The sequence below is a fragment of the Cygnus olor genome, chromosome 23 (genome assembly GCF_009769625.2).
Source record: "Cygnus olor isolate bCygOlo1 chromosome 23, bCygOlo1.pri.v2, whole genome shotgun sequence".
NCBI classification, from domain to species: domain Eukaryota; kingdom Metazoa; phylum Chordata; class Aves; order Anseriformes; family Anatidae; genus Cygnus; species Cygnus olor.
In genome coordinates, this window is record NC_049191.1 from 75,026 (window position 1) to 90,176 (window position 15,151).

Genomic DNA, 15,151 nt, shown 5'->3' on the forward strand with positions numbered 1-15,151 from the left:
GCAGAAACCTGGAGACAGCCTATGGCAGCAATGGTTCTACAGAAGGAAGTTAGCAAAGCTTCCACGTCCTTTCCCAATTTTCCCCACACAGGATAAAAGGCTTTTCTCAATAGAGACTTATCACGCAGACAAAAGTGTTGATCTTGCAGGAATTATGCTACTCTGAAAGGCCTCTGTGATACCAGACTTACTTCAGAGTCTCTGCAAGGAAAAAACTCTGTTGCATGTTGTCATGGGTTGGGACTGTGGTGTAAACATCTCGGATGCCAGAAAAACCAGCTTCTACTCTACAGTGTTTTTCCAGGGCCTGAGAAAGGAAAAGAAATCTCAGTAATGCACAATAGCATGGAGTAACTCATTAATCATTGTCAGTCGCACTGCAAGTCAGCTTTATAAATCAAATTCCAAGTTTATAGTAGCTTCTGTCTCTCACTGGTGCTTACTCCAGTCTCCAGGAATAAAGTTAGTTCTAATGAAATAGCAAGACAAACATAAACCTCCTCAGCTGGTTCATTGATTGACCTCGACATTACACGTGTAGCAAAAACAGATCTCAAGCGGCCACTCTAGCTGTTTGCAGAGCCTCTTTTTCAGGGCACTAGATGAATGACAGTTCTGCCACTGAATGTAGTCCCAGCTAGGATGCAGGACAGCAGTCAACTAGCTATTGCATGAGCTTGGAAGAGGTGAGGGACTTTCTGGCCGGGAAGTGGTAGTGGGAAAATAAGGCAAAGCCAAGTTTGCTGATTTTCCCTGGCGAACTCCGAACCAATGGTTCAGAGTAGTGCAGGTATTTCAAATACAAGGTTCACTCCTTTAGCAAAGAGCTGTTACTTTAACAGCAGGTTTTGCTGACTGAAACACTCCTCTCCATAAACTTCCACTGTTTTGATTGATTGTTTGATTTTAGCATAGCCCAAAGGGCAAAGAAAACATTCACTACAATAAGCAGATAAGCCATACTAAATTAAGCGATTTTGTATATTCCTGTCCCATTACTAATGAGTCTTAGTATCTTAATGATTTAAATCATTTCTGGTCTTTTTCTTGACTAAAGGAAAGATTCTTGTAAGAATCCAGCAGCCTGTAAGAATTATTACTGTGATTTTTGCAACCATACCTTCACAACCTCCCAGCCCCACTGCCTGTACTTGAGATCATGTGTCAGTCGCCACATGTACATGTAGCTTTCTACCACTTCTGGGCGAAGGATATAGTAGCGCTCGCTGAGTCTGGTTGCCATGGCTTCAGTTCCAGTGTCAAAGCGAAAGGCTTCAGGGCCAAGTTTGGTATCTAGACAAAATCACACATTTATAATGAGCAGTTTGATGAGAAAACAGGTAAACAGTTTGTCCAGGTGATTTTATGGTGTTCAGGATGCAGACATTTGACTAAGGCTTGTGTGAGATCAGAAGAGCAGATCAGTCATGCCTGTGTATCATATCAACCTCACAGCTACTGTCAAAATAGTGGCAACTCCATAGAACACGTGAGCTATGCTCACTACCCATTCAAAGTTACCGCTCATTCTGTGGTATGCCTGGGTACTACCTAGCTGAGGATAAAGTGTTTCTGAGGGTGAATACAACTGACAAAACAAAAGGCTTGGACCAGATGTGAGTGTGGAGCAGGTACAAATCTCCCCCACATCCTAGATTTTTTGCTGGGCTGGGATATTGTCTTAAGAACTGCACCACACTTGATTTTGATAGCAGAGCTCTTCACTGAAGAGCTTGGGACCCAGCAGACTGAGTCATTTCAACTGTACTGGGGGAGGGAGGCTGTAAGAAAAGGTACCTTGGGACCTGCAACCACTTCCTCTGCCTTTCCTTCTGGTCCACTAGCAGCCTCAAAAAGAGGACGTCAGGTAGCAGGGGAAAGCTTAATCCGCTTCACTACATTTTTATGAATAAAACATTCAAGTACCTTGGTCTTTTTGAGTGTCCCTTATGTGAGGCTCTCAGTCTCTTGCAAAGAACAGCTAGCATTCAGATCCCACTTACAAGACCAACTCTCTCCTTATTTGAAAGACATGGAAGAGGAGGTTGCTTATGATCATGCCACATCAGGTTTCTCTTGCTACACGTGTTTACCACAAGGCCATGTTTCAGGCAGTCATTTTATTGTTCTAAATATTTTCTAAATATTTTGCACACCTTCCCTGGGCCCACCTGTCTACATGTGGATCTAACAGTGTTTGCTAACTGTGCTATTTGCTGAGAGCCAGTGCACAAACACTCTCTGCAAACAATGAGCTTGTTGAAATGGCAGCACTATAATCAGTGTGGGCAGGCTTGCTACTGTCCTTTCTATGCTGATGGATACTGTTGTAGGTGAAAATTGGCTCTAGGCACTCACAGCCAGAGGGTTTTTAGTTTGGTTGCTTTCCTTTATTTCTCTAAGTGCTGAAGGGATGGGGTGGGGGTTATTTGCAAATATCATTTCAGGTTAACCTGAAGTTTAATAGGCAAACATGCTGGATCACAGCTGCCAATATGGGCTTGCTGATGTGGTGAAACAATCTTTGGGAACAACAACTAGCACAGATGTGTTTGGAAAGGTCCAGGAACGTTGACTACTGCTTTGCTGCCTGCAGGCTCAGAACAGCTATAGAGATGCCTTCAAAGAAAGAAGAGTCCAAAGCTAGCTTATCTTGCTGAAAGCCCTGCAGGCAGAGAACTAGCCCAGTCTCATTCATCACCAGTCACTGCCCTCCCAAAATACTGACTGATAAACACACTGTGTGGTTGAAACACATTGCACTGGACTTGTGAAACTGAAAGACTTAGCCAGCCGGGAGAGGCTGAGAAACTTCATTTTTTCAGTTTGTTTCAGTTTTCAGCAGCTGCAGGTCTCCAACACTCTCCTGTTGGTCATCTCAGCTGCTCTGCTCCATATAGTGGGCACCCTGCAATTAATCACTGTTAAATTCCTACTTCTGTCTGCATAAGGATGTGAAAGGACAGAATCAAACTATAGTCTTGTTGGGAGAAGGCTTATTCTGTGGCTGAGAGGCAGGACTAGGATTCAGCTCTGGGTTCACAGGAGCTTATATCTGTCTGTCCCACTGTTCCAGCTGTCTGCCATGTAAAACATACTGCCTTCTCTTTTAGATATCCTGGAAAAGACAATTGAAAATCATATAGACTGATGAAATGAAGATACTGCTGGAGCACAAAACACCCTGCTGCAATCCTCTGCCACACAAACACTGAGTCCATTAGGCTGCAGACTCTCCCTTCCTCGTGTTTTCTAGGCAGCCCACAGGTTTACCTGAACGTGCATAAGACTCATGACAAGTGTTTGTTATTTCTGCAGCAAGATCCATGTAATGTTGCTTCCTCTCTTCACTGGCGTGTTCAGCTCCAAGTGCTATCATGCCCCCAGAGAAGCAAGCCAAGTGGCCCATTTTGTGATCCAGGATGCCTCCCCTCCATTCAGCAATGTAGGTCAATCCTCCAGCAGACCTTCTGACCAAATGTTTTTCTATTGCCTAAAGGGATGAAAAGCAGGATCTCAGGATACTTAGTGGACAGGCTGAGGAGTGAATATTAGACTCAAAGATCTATAACACTTTTGCCTGAAACATTCTGATGAACAATGTTCCTAACCAAAAATACGGAGTACCAACCTGCTCCTTACCTCTAATGCATCATCATACATCTTTTTAGCTTCAGAGTCTTTCTTGTCTGACATCAGCCAAGATTTGATGAGATATTCATAAAAGCTGTCTCCGAGCCCTCCAACAGAGACATGGTCTATAGTGGGAAAGCCAAAAAAAAGAACTCAGGTTCATGATATACAATGAGCAGTTGCGTTACAAAGAGCAAACAACTGTGTCCTTTTTGATGTCTTTGTTCTTTCCTCTTCCTTTCCGGTTTCCAGGGGAGAGCTTGCTGCATTACTTTTCCAGAAATGAAGAAAGGTGGAAAGTGCAATCAGAAGAAAAATGTTCTGTCATTTTACAAAGCATTTTACAAGTTCAAAAGAACTATTCGGATGTCTCATTTTGCAACACTTATTTATACTGCAACTTGAGGATTCTTCCTGCTTTGTGAAGCAATCATCATAAATCCCAGCCTCATAAACCAAATGCAACAGCAGGTATTGATAGATCTCTGTCTATATGAAGCTGCTGGGTGCTGCCTCCCTGCCTCAGGAAAGGGAGAATGCATGTTGGATCAGACACAGCTGCCAGCAAGGGGCTGCCATAGAGACCTCTGGATTCTGTCATTTGTAGTCCTGGCTCACTGTGGGATGCCCTGCCATGGGGAAGGCTGAAGTTGTTGGTGTATTAAAATGATAGTGTCAGGTGCAAGGATGGTCACCGAATATTTTATTCTGGAGAGATCAGATTTTCAAGGCTACCTATTCAGAGTATGCAATGCTATGACCTTACCAGAGAGGATGTTAACAAATTAATTGTGAAATGGGCAGGACAGCTGCAGGTTTCTGCTGGGGAAGAACTGCTGGTTGGATTTATATATTTAAGCCATACCACGGTGGAAAAAGTAACATTAATTCCTTGAAGCAGTGAAGAACTCCCCCTTTTAGAAGAACAAGTCAAATTACCGACCACGGTCTGAAGAGTCTCTGTTAATTAACAGTGTTCACTTCTGTGTCTGTACACTTCCCTATTTTAAATGTAAGCAGATGTGGCGTTGTTTTTGGAGTTACCTCTTTAGATTTTTATTTTCCCTTTCATTGTACATATATAATGTCCTCAGGCTTATTCTAAATGCTAAGTCCTACCAACAGGAGAGATCAACAGCCATGTATTTTCCTAATCATAAGAGCAAATATGCCTGTACAGTATGTCTTACTGATCTACGGAACAATCCAGGGCAAAACAGTGAGATTAGACACATGAATTCAGGGGGAAAAAAAAGAGGACAGACTATTTACAACCAACAGCTGCACAGCCTGTCTCTAAAGAGAAGGTCTGTTATCTTAAGTGTGCCATTCATAACGTCACCAAAGCAGGAGCTCTGGTATGTAATTGCTTTCCATATGGCAACAGCTTTGCCAGCGTTTGCCTCCCAAGTACTTTGCATAAACGAATCTTTTATTTCAGCGGGGGACCATGCTTTAATTTTCTAAAGGTAACATCTGCACTTAGAAGAGGTACAGCACTGCCTCTTCATTTAGAAGACCTGCTCATTCAGCCAGGTCAAAGATATACCTTTTAAGAAAATCATAGTAATTCCAAGAAAAACATCTTCCTGCAAAGAGCTTTAATGAAAAGAGAGAAAATGAGAGCCTGGCACCTACAAGGAACATCTCTGTAGCAGGCAGCAGCTGCCTTCCTTCTTTGGTCCTTCCTAATCTATTTCGCAGCAGTAGTACTGGAGGTGCAGAAGAGGCTGATGAGTCTTTTCCCTAAATGGAATACAGATTCAGACCACAACCATTACATTATGAACAACTGCCACAGGATTCTATGCCATGAGTTGTCCTCATGATGTGAAAGTCTAGGAGAGAGAACATCTCTAGTCCTTTTGCATAAATCACTCTATCCCAGAACAAGTAATCAGAGACTGCTTTTAATAAGCTCTGAGCACCAACAATAGGCCCCTCTCTAGGTCAGCAAGGGATGGGAGCAGGTCAGTACAATGAAGTCAAATTTGGAGCCATAAATAGAATTATTGGTAGAAGAGATTAATGGTTACTATCAAGCTGACTATTTTAGCCATCTGAATTAAGAGCACAGCTCTTCAGTTTCCCAAAGATTCACTAATGAGCAGTTATGGCAGCAGATCTAAGAGACATACACTTCTCCTCTCAGCACCAATGAACAGGCAGAATTAATGCCTGTGTCTGGGAAAATGTGCAGTATGGCTACCAGCTGGGAATAACATAAAGGAAGTACCATCTCAGGGGTGTGGTCATGGATGGAAGATTAATTTTTCCAGTGGAACATATTGCAACAACTCTGCAGAGACAAATGTGGAGGGGAAGCTGAGCTGCTCACAAAGGAATTGGGATAACATGGAAGATCAATTAATGGGACAAACATAGAAGCCTATTTTCTTTCTTCATGGCACCAAAGGACAGCTCTGGTTTAATGGGACAACTGCAGCCATCCAAGATGCTTTGTTGGGAAACTTTTCAAGACAAGCCCTGTCAATTACCATTAGACATGCTGATCTGGCAGTTAAAGATCAGGGATTGCTAACAGCTAGTATACTCTCACTGTCTCAGATGATGGCAGCCATGCAACTGCCCGTCACTTACAATCAGAGCTATAAATACTAGTTAGAAAGGTCTGGAGGGATCTAGCAGAGGAAACAGTGCAACACATCACAGGGACACCAACTAATGCATGATCCAAAATCTGCTTAAACAATATAAAATGTAATCCACTGACAGGCTAAAAAGAGCTTCATAAAAAAAAAAAAAAGACAAAAAAGATAAAAAAAAAAAAAAGACTTCTCTTTCATTTGACAGAGAAACATTAAATCCAGCTAACCTCCCTCACCAAACCAAGCAAATCCTTAACAGAGTGGAAAGCTGTGGTCAGGGATCTGTGACAGACCAGAAGAAGCAGCCTTTCTCATTTAACTATCAGAGGGTAAGCCCCTTTGGTGGCACAAAAAGAGGAGTACAGTCTCTTCTCTGGGTAAAGAAGTAGATGTGTGTGTAAAGAAAGAAAATAAATAATCTTTCCCTGGGAACACTACCTCTACTATTTCCTTGCTCTTTCCAAGCCCTTTCCTAATTGTTGCTCCCTTTTCTGTATCAGGGCACTAACTTTTAGTGCAGTGTCTTCGTGGCTGGACAGTGCTGGGTTCCCAACAAGAGAAAAAGTATGTATACTTGTCTCACCCTTTTGCACCAAATTGCACTACAGAGGAGGTACCATGGTGACAGGTACATGAATGCACACAAGCAAATGCATTCCTAAATCTTCAGGGGATCTGAGAATATGCAAGCCTCTACCAGTGGTTTCCTATTTGCTATAGCATTCTCAGGAACCAAGTCTCACAGGGCTTCTGCTCACAGTCATCCTGTGCACCTCCCAAGGAAGCCCACAGGCTAGGTGATGACTGCAGGACAAGGTCTTAAAGAGATATGCTGATTTCTAGTATCTGTGTGACGAACCAGGTACCATTATTCTCCCCTGAATAATGAATAGTGAAGGAAAGGCCTAATTCTCTTTCTGGAGGTAAGACACACAGCTGGAAACAATGCTGATGGAGTAAGTGTATAATTACTATACTGCATCTTCCAAATCAGGTTGCATTATCTAATCACATTTATAACAGGCTTCCTGACAAGACATTTCCTTGGTTTGCTGCTCTGACAGTTACTATTTCTTCTTAAAGAATAATGGAAAGATTGAAATGCTACAGGTGGGACTCTGAATGCAGACTGATACCTACGCTGCACCCAGTTCCCTGTCACCGGGCTGAGAAAGTTGGGATAAAGACCCTGCGGCTTCTCAACTCTGTTCAGGACTTTGCGGATGTTCATCACCTAGGAGAAATGAGAGATGAGAACTATGTTACTTCTCTGCTGAAAAAAAACACCCGTTTTCACTGTCACTGAGAACGCTGTAATTCATCAGTGCCAATCCCTGCCTGAACAAGCACAGCAGCCTGCAACATTGTGAATCATCATGCAAGTGGAACTCAATGACATGGCTCTCCAGTGCGAGGTCTGTGATGGAGAGACCTTCCTGCTGGACTCCTCAGCACAATCTTTATCCAGTTCTGTGGAATTCTAAAAATGATTCTAAAAATCCTGCAAGGCCCTAGTTCAGCAAGCAGCAGAAGCAGTTACCCAATGCTGGTCCAGAAGAAATCCTAAGGATTTGGGATCTGGGTGGAAATGTATAGGATTTTGTCATGATCCAAAGGGAAAGGAGTGGCAGGAATGCATGACTCACATAGTACTTCAATTTACCATGCGGTCACTTAACATGACGAATTTGCTCTTTTAATTTCAACAACAGACAGCTGCTTTAATATGCTAGAACAGCCTTACTTATACTCTATAACCTCCCTTGGTTTCACTCCCATTAAATTCAACAGACCTTTCCCATAATGCATGAAATTAAATGGTAAGTAGCATAAATATTCTACCATAATCTACAGAGCAGCTAATAAACTCTAAATCTTTTATGAAATCAAATGATTTGTACGCAAAAGCTGGCTGCAGACTTAAGATGGTATTTCCAAGTAAGTTATCAGGCTGCATAATATTTAGTATGCCATGCTACTAACATTCAGTAATGACATGTTTGAATAAAAGACACAGATGGACTTTATTCTGGCTAAAATCACACAAGTCCCAAGCTGCAAGTTAATGAGTTGATCTGTTTCTCTGAAATCATTTCGCACAGGATGGGCTGTTTGAGCCCTTATCATCCTCTGTTTTCTCTTAGAGGGTATCAAGATGAATGGGATACATTTTCTGTGGCACACACCAGACGTGGTCAGCTAATAGGAGTCCATTAGAAAAATTCAGCCTTTATCCCTCTACAGGCTTAACAGGCAAAGAAGAAAATGTGTTACACTGAGGTCAGTGGCTTGACTGGCTCAAAATGCCACAGTTTGAACCTGGAATATGGATGAAATTCTGGTTTTCAATGTTGCATCTTCTTGTCCTTGTGTTTTCAGTGCTCATCTCTCCTTTTCTCCCCTCCGTCATTTCTTTCCCATGTGCTTTCTTTTCACACCCTGTCCTGGTCCCTCCACTGGTCTTTTCTCACCTACCCCGAACTCTCCTCTGATCAATTTGTTTTTATCACTGTTCTCAAGTATCTTTAGCTTGTCTCCTTTATTTCAAATCATCAGTCTTTCTTTGTCTTGTCTACAGAATTTCCTAGGTTTCTAGCTTCCTTTCACGCTCTGTTTTCTCTCCTGACCACTGCTCTGTAGCATTCCTCTTGCCTTCCGCACACTCCATAATATTCTTCACTTTGCTTTCCAAGCTCCTTCCATCTCTTTCTTCCTCTCTTTTCCACAAACTCTCTTCTTGGTTCAGAACTGACAGACCTGCACTGGAAATACCCTAGAAATGGACCGTTTTGAGGCTTTTACTGGCAATCCCAAAACCACTGTCTGTTTTCAACCCACTGTGGAACTCTGGACAGGCCTCATTTCCTTTAAGCTCATGGAGGTAGTCTGGATTCTACCTGGAACAAACTGTTGCCCTCAAAGGCCATTCTCAGGTATGTGCAGTGAAAGCTAATGACTTACTGGTATCCAATGGCGTATTTACTAAATTGCTCTCACATGCACTACAAGATCACTTGTGGAAAAAAAAAAAAAAAAAAAAAAAAAAAGCTCAAGGTAGTGTATAATATTAATAGATTTTCAGTTACAAGTTACACAGAAGGAATCCAATATGCCAACTGTCAGGACTGTCCTACACACTAAACCTCAGCAGAAATCTTGTTGGCTAGAGCACAATGAGCTAATGCTCGAGCATAATGGCTCTTTAGAGCAAAAAGGTCTGTGAGTACAAGAAACTACTATTAGGATATAAGAATTAACAATTATATTGCAGTTGAGATCCAACATACAGCTTTATTTTGGCTCTGCCCTTGTCTGAGTAAGTTTCTACTACAACGCCACACAACTGAGACACTGGGAAAAATGTTCCTATCTTCCTCACAAGTGATGGAAACAGGCAGGTGAGGTTGCTACAGCAAATATAAATGGCCAAAGAAAACAATGGAGTAGCTACCCTACAAAGCCAATTGGTCTGAGGTCGGGTGACCTTTACACCCTGCAAGATACAGGTTTCTGAACCCATGTCCCACTCTGGAAGGTTTCTCCTCTGTAAGTTGTACTAGTACTGGAGAGAGAGGTCACTGCTGCCATGCTCTCTGCTGCAGGCAAACCAAAATGCTGCTTTGCTTCAGCCCTGCCCCCATGAGTATGAACAGACCATTTTATTAGTCAGTTGGGAAGTACTTGCCTTTTCCGCAAATACCGGGTTGCCAGAGAGCTCTGTGAGATGCAGGAATTCTAAGTGCAAGGTACCAAATTCTGCTAAGATGCTGCTTCCGGCAGATGCCCAACCCCAACTCCAACTCATGCCACTGCAAGGAGAGAAAAGGGAGCCTTCATTGCCAGGAAAACACAGCCAACGCCTGAGGTCACTCTCCTGCCCCAGTGCAAACCGTGCTTTTGCTATGTGCATGCAATGCACATCAGGTGTTGACAGGGACCATGTAAAGGACGTATATGGATTTTTAGGACTCTACCAATACTAGTGGGATGGAGCAATAGCTTTACAAAGGATTGTTTAGGATAGGACAAACAGACTGCACGTACTGGGAAACTGCATTTTTTGTGGGAAAGTAAGCCTTCCCAAACAGATCAGCTTAAAGGAAACTTTGAAAGAACATTCACAAGCTGCCCTATACAAGACACTTCGGGATAAAACACATCTCTAAGTAGCCTGGGCTGAACTCACATCTCAAACATCCCACAAAGCTGATATTTTACATAGAATCCAGACTGTCCCTAAGCACCTTGTTTCAACAAAATTTCACCTTCTTTATACATACACAACTCTGACATTCCCAACATATGCTTGATTTCAGGGGGATACAGCATACAGAAACATCAGTGCTAGGGGAAAGTTGCCATTGGGCAAACCTGACTGTAGTAAAAAGCCACGGAGAATCTTAACATCTACAGAGAACAAACCTAACTCTGAAAGTACCCTACCGGTACTCATCTTGCAAGAACAGGAAAGACAGAATAAAACTACAGAAACTGGCAAACAGTCTGAAGCAGCCAGCTTTACAAAGTGCCTCCGATCCTACTTTTGTGTATCATTTCTCACTTTCTGTTTTTTCCCCCTCTCACCCTCTTTCACTATGGAGAGAAATCCTCCTTGGAGCAAAGGAAGAAGCCAATTCTGGGGATGAGGAAGGCATCCCTTGTCCTTTTATCCTCAAAGAAAACCAACCAAAGGATATGGAAGGGCAGAGGCTCGTCCAAGCACTAACAGTCTCATGCATCTCCCTCCTGGATTTGCTTCTATATTCAACCATTTCCTTCTTGTAGACCACTGCTACAGTTGACAGCTCTACACCTCTCTGAGACTTACACAGACAATAAGGTGACCTATGTCCTTAGGCCAAAATAGCCTCTGCAGGTTCTTGCCCAGGGAAGCTTGCCCAAACTATCTAAGAAGTGATGTGGCTTTGATTTTCCTGTCTCTGCAAGTCCTGCTTCTGGTTGGTACTGATGAGATAACAGATTTCCAGTGATGGGGAGAACACTAGATGGCGTCTGAAATCTTGGCTATGAAAACAGAAGTGTTTCTGTTGTTTACAGAAGGCTCAAACTAACGACCTTTCTGAGGGGAAAAATGCTTCCCCCTCCATGTGATATATGGAAAACCATCTCAGGTCCAGAGCTATTTGTTTCACCTCCAGACAAAAAGAGTCATTAGATAAGCAATATGTTCACACTGTTTCAAATTGTTCAGTCACTGCCACGCATCAGCCTTCCCTGCAAACTGTCAGGATGCTGTATCAGCAGCTTTTCCATCGAAAACACTGTCTGCAGATAAAATGGGTACCCCAGTAACATCAAGCATTTATGGCTGAAACCTCTCTGTCCAGTCTGACCAGGTTAATGGTGGTATTAATATCACATTGGACATATCTGCTGAACCTGGGAGTAGCTGGACCTAGGATGGGTGTGCTAAACAATCCCATGGTGTTCTCATTTCTACAAAGAATCAATTTCTTCTTCTTTATTTACTGCACTGAAGGGAGATGGTAGGAAATACAATCTCACAAAGCAGAAACAGGCTTCTGAGCTAGTTCAAATGAGTGTTTGGAAGCAGCCGAATGAGGCTGTATTTGTTGTGATACAACAGCAGCTGACACAACCTTCCCCTGGGAACCTCTGTCCCACACATGCAGCAAGCCACTGCCTGCAAGGACCATGCTGACAAGAATCCAAGCTCTGGGTGACAAAACACAGTAAAACTCAGGAAAAAGTGGTCTGGAGGAAACAGAGTTTCTGCACTTCGTCCTGGGGTTAAAATGACCCCTTGCAGGAAAACATTTTTCAGCATTACAGACTGAACAAACTGGATCTTCATACCTGCCCTATACTACAACATCTCAGAGGAAAATACCTTTTAAAGGACCTTGGTCTTCTAGACACAGGAAAATGCCCAGAGCTCTCTTTATTCTCTTTATGCCCCTTTATGGGTCTTGATTAAACATTGTCCAGGGCAAGTTTGGACTGAAAATGACTGTATCGCCTCCTTCTCTCACAGAGATCCAAAGCAGTAAAACAGTGCCAAGTCAGAGAAACTAGGCAAGGAGGAGGATGAAGAAGGTTCTGGAGATGCAGAGCGTTTATGGAAGCTGTGAAGGACAGCAGGGGCCAGTGACCTGGAACAGGAAGCATCAGGAGAGAAATCACAGTGTAACACACAGGCAGAGAGCACAAAGCATCATCTTGAGAAGACAATGTACTCTAGGACCTCGCAGACAACATGGCAGTTAGACCAGCAGGATGAAAAACAAGCCTTTATGAGATATCATTCTGGAACCTGTGTGAAAACACAAGGCCACAGGGAAGCCTACCACCGGGGAGGGGACACCTGTGAGGTGACCTGATAGAGAGAGAAGACCAGCTAGCTATGGGAAGAGGGGGGGCATGGGCTGTCTTTGTACTTGGGTCCTCAAAAATGTATACTCAGAATTGACTTAATGCCAGCATATGTTTATTTCATTGAATGCCATTCTTATCCACTCCTAAAAGCTTATACGCACCAAAAGCCTACACATGCTGGAAGACTGTCCTGCTTTTGAGTTGACGAGTCCCTCTGGAATTAGCACAACCTTGCAGAAGTAGAACTGGGGAGACAACTCCTCTTGCAAAACTTTTCTGGGTTTTGTTTTGGCCCTGACATTTGGGTTAAACATCTGTTCTCACAGCATCACCTCTCTTCCCGCTGTTTCTAGTTCCACATGCTGTCTCACATTCAATAACTCCCTTCCCCTTTGGGTTTACAGCATGTGGCTGTTCATCATGCTTCTGCACTAGTCAGACAACAGATTTAGCTCACATCATCTTTGCTCCTAAATCAACTGACACTCCAAGCCCTCACAGCAGCTTCACAGCTGATGCCAGAGCTCAAGTCAGTAATATGGGTTCTGGGTTGGGGGTTCAGTTTTATTTTGATTTTCTTTGCGCTTAGACAAGGTCATCAACAAAACATTTTGGGAATGTCTAGGCAGGCACAGTCTGTTTCCTTTGTCTTCACAAAGGGCAGGGGAGGGTTTTTGAAAGGTTAGTCTATGCCAAATCTTTATCAGTCACAGGAGAAGCAGAACATCTCTTCTGTAAAAAGACGATTAAAGTCTTGGTGGTGGCTTGAGTTTTCACTGGGGTCACATGCAGATGAGCCAACTCAACAGTGACAGTGATATTTGAGCAATGGATCGGCATGAGTCAAACATCTGACAGTCTTGCACTTCACAGAGATGGGAACCAAACAGGAGATTTGGGCTAAGAGATGAATAATGATTTTCATGGCTGCTGCTCTGAGCTTTGCAAGAGGTGAGGATGAAAGGCTTTTGTTAACACACGTTGCCTGCTGTCTGCGTTTCAGCTAGCATGCAGCTTTTACTCGGGGGGATTTGTTAGTGGGCATCAAAAGGAGCCAACAAGCCCTTATTGGCAGGGAACACTGTCTACTGGTGAGAATCAGAGACTGGGAGTCCAGCCTGCAGGTTGGCTTCTCTTTGCCAAGTGACCTTCAACAAGCTATTTAATGCAGATGTCTTAAAGATCACCTCCAGCAACAGACTACCACCTATCTGACATGAAATATTGTGACTCTAAGTGAAGGATACACACCTGCCTGGGTGCTGCCAGCAGGGAGAAAACTATATGATCTGTATATTCCTCCCTTTCTAGCAGCAAAACTGTCAGCCAGACCCATCCAGTTCCTTTCCCAATTTCCCCAAACATGGAACACGGATAAATTCACATGTATTTGGTTGGGCACATTACAAAAAATATATATACAGGTCTCCATGTTATGTGCAGACTACAAATAACCTTTTAAAGAAAATGAGAGTGAAGAAAATGCTATTGCAGCAGGGACCCCTGCCAAGAGGTAGAAGAAGAAACTGCAGACAGTCCAAAATTAATAAAACACAGCCGGGTTTAATTTGAGTCTCCTGCAATCTCTGCCAAGGCACCTCTTGGTTTTGAGCTGGCAAAACAAATGACCTTGAACAAGAGGGGAGCACCTCTGAGGAACTGCTGCTGTTCCTGCTTGGGTCCTGGTCTTTTACATTCAGTATTAAAATGGTATGTTTGTAAAGACATGTATCTTGCCTGCCCAGATTTATGACGCCACGTGGGATACCAGTGGGGGTGTTAAAAGCTGGCAAAAGTTTCTCTCCAAGTTCCAGAGCTTTACTCCTGAAGACCTGTTAAAAGAAGAAGAGAGGATAAACATTTGATGGACTGCTTGTGAATACTAGTCATGCTGGATTCTTTTAAATCTACTTTTTCACACACATGATTATAAAAAAATGGAAGTATTGCACCATATGAATCTACCATTTCAGATATTCTGCTGCCATAGGTCCACTGCACAACAGATCTGAACCAAAAGTCATAGTGAATTGTGGTGTCTGTATAAATGTCCTCTAAAAATCTATACTAAGCCAGACCCAAGGCCCCTGCCAAACTCTCAACCTGCATGTGAGCAGCCAGAGCTGTGGAGCTCACAGAACACCCCAAATATCTCAGCAGCAAATTTCAGTTAACTGAACTGAACGAAAGAGTACTCTTTTGAGACAAATTCTTACATTTTCCCAGTGTGGAAGAGCACACACAGGAGTGGTGAAATGACTGAATTAAAATCAAAAGCATCAGATTTATAACATGGGTTTTCCTAGATGGTGTTATCTACTGTAGCAAAAAAACAAGATTTCCAACAAACATTCTTTACCTTGTAACTTACTTCCAGGAGGGATTCATGGTTTAATGGCTAAGCTGTTCCTTTTTCTAATCACAATGCCTGAGTTTTGAGCTTTCAAATCAAATTACAGCTTATGGTGGCTCGTAGCACAAAGCCACCATACACAATTATTTTGGGACAAACTGCTGCACGCACTAATTTTTGCTCCAGAGCTTAGACCTGA

The 15,151-nt window shown here is 43.0% G+C and overlaps 1 protein-coding gene across 2 annotated transcripts in view; it reads right to left on the minus strand.

Annotated features, from left to right (window-relative positions):
- MAN1C1 (mannosidase alpha class 1C member 1) overlaps positions 1-15,151 on the minus strand; it is a 45,509-nt gene that overhangs the window by 1,255 nt on the left and 29,103 nt on the right. For both annotated transcript variants that reach the window (XM_040535078.1, XM_040535079.1), the window contains exons 6-12: positions 14,337-14,431; positions 9,928-10,051; positions 7,383-7,476; positions 3,643-3,758; positions 3,274-3,493; positions 1,121-1,293; positions 192-307 (exon numbers count right to left, since the gene is read on the minus strand). In XM_040535078.1, the coding sequence (XP_040391012.1) occupies positions 192-307; positions 1,121-1,293; positions 3,274-3,493; positions 3,643-3,758; positions 7,383-7,476; positions 9,928-10,051; positions 14,337-14,431 (938 nt within the window). The remainder of the gene's footprint in view (positions 1-191; positions 308-1,120; positions 1,294-3,273; positions 3,494-3,642; positions 3,759-7,382; positions 7,477-9,927; positions 10,052-14,336; positions 14,432-15,151) is intronic.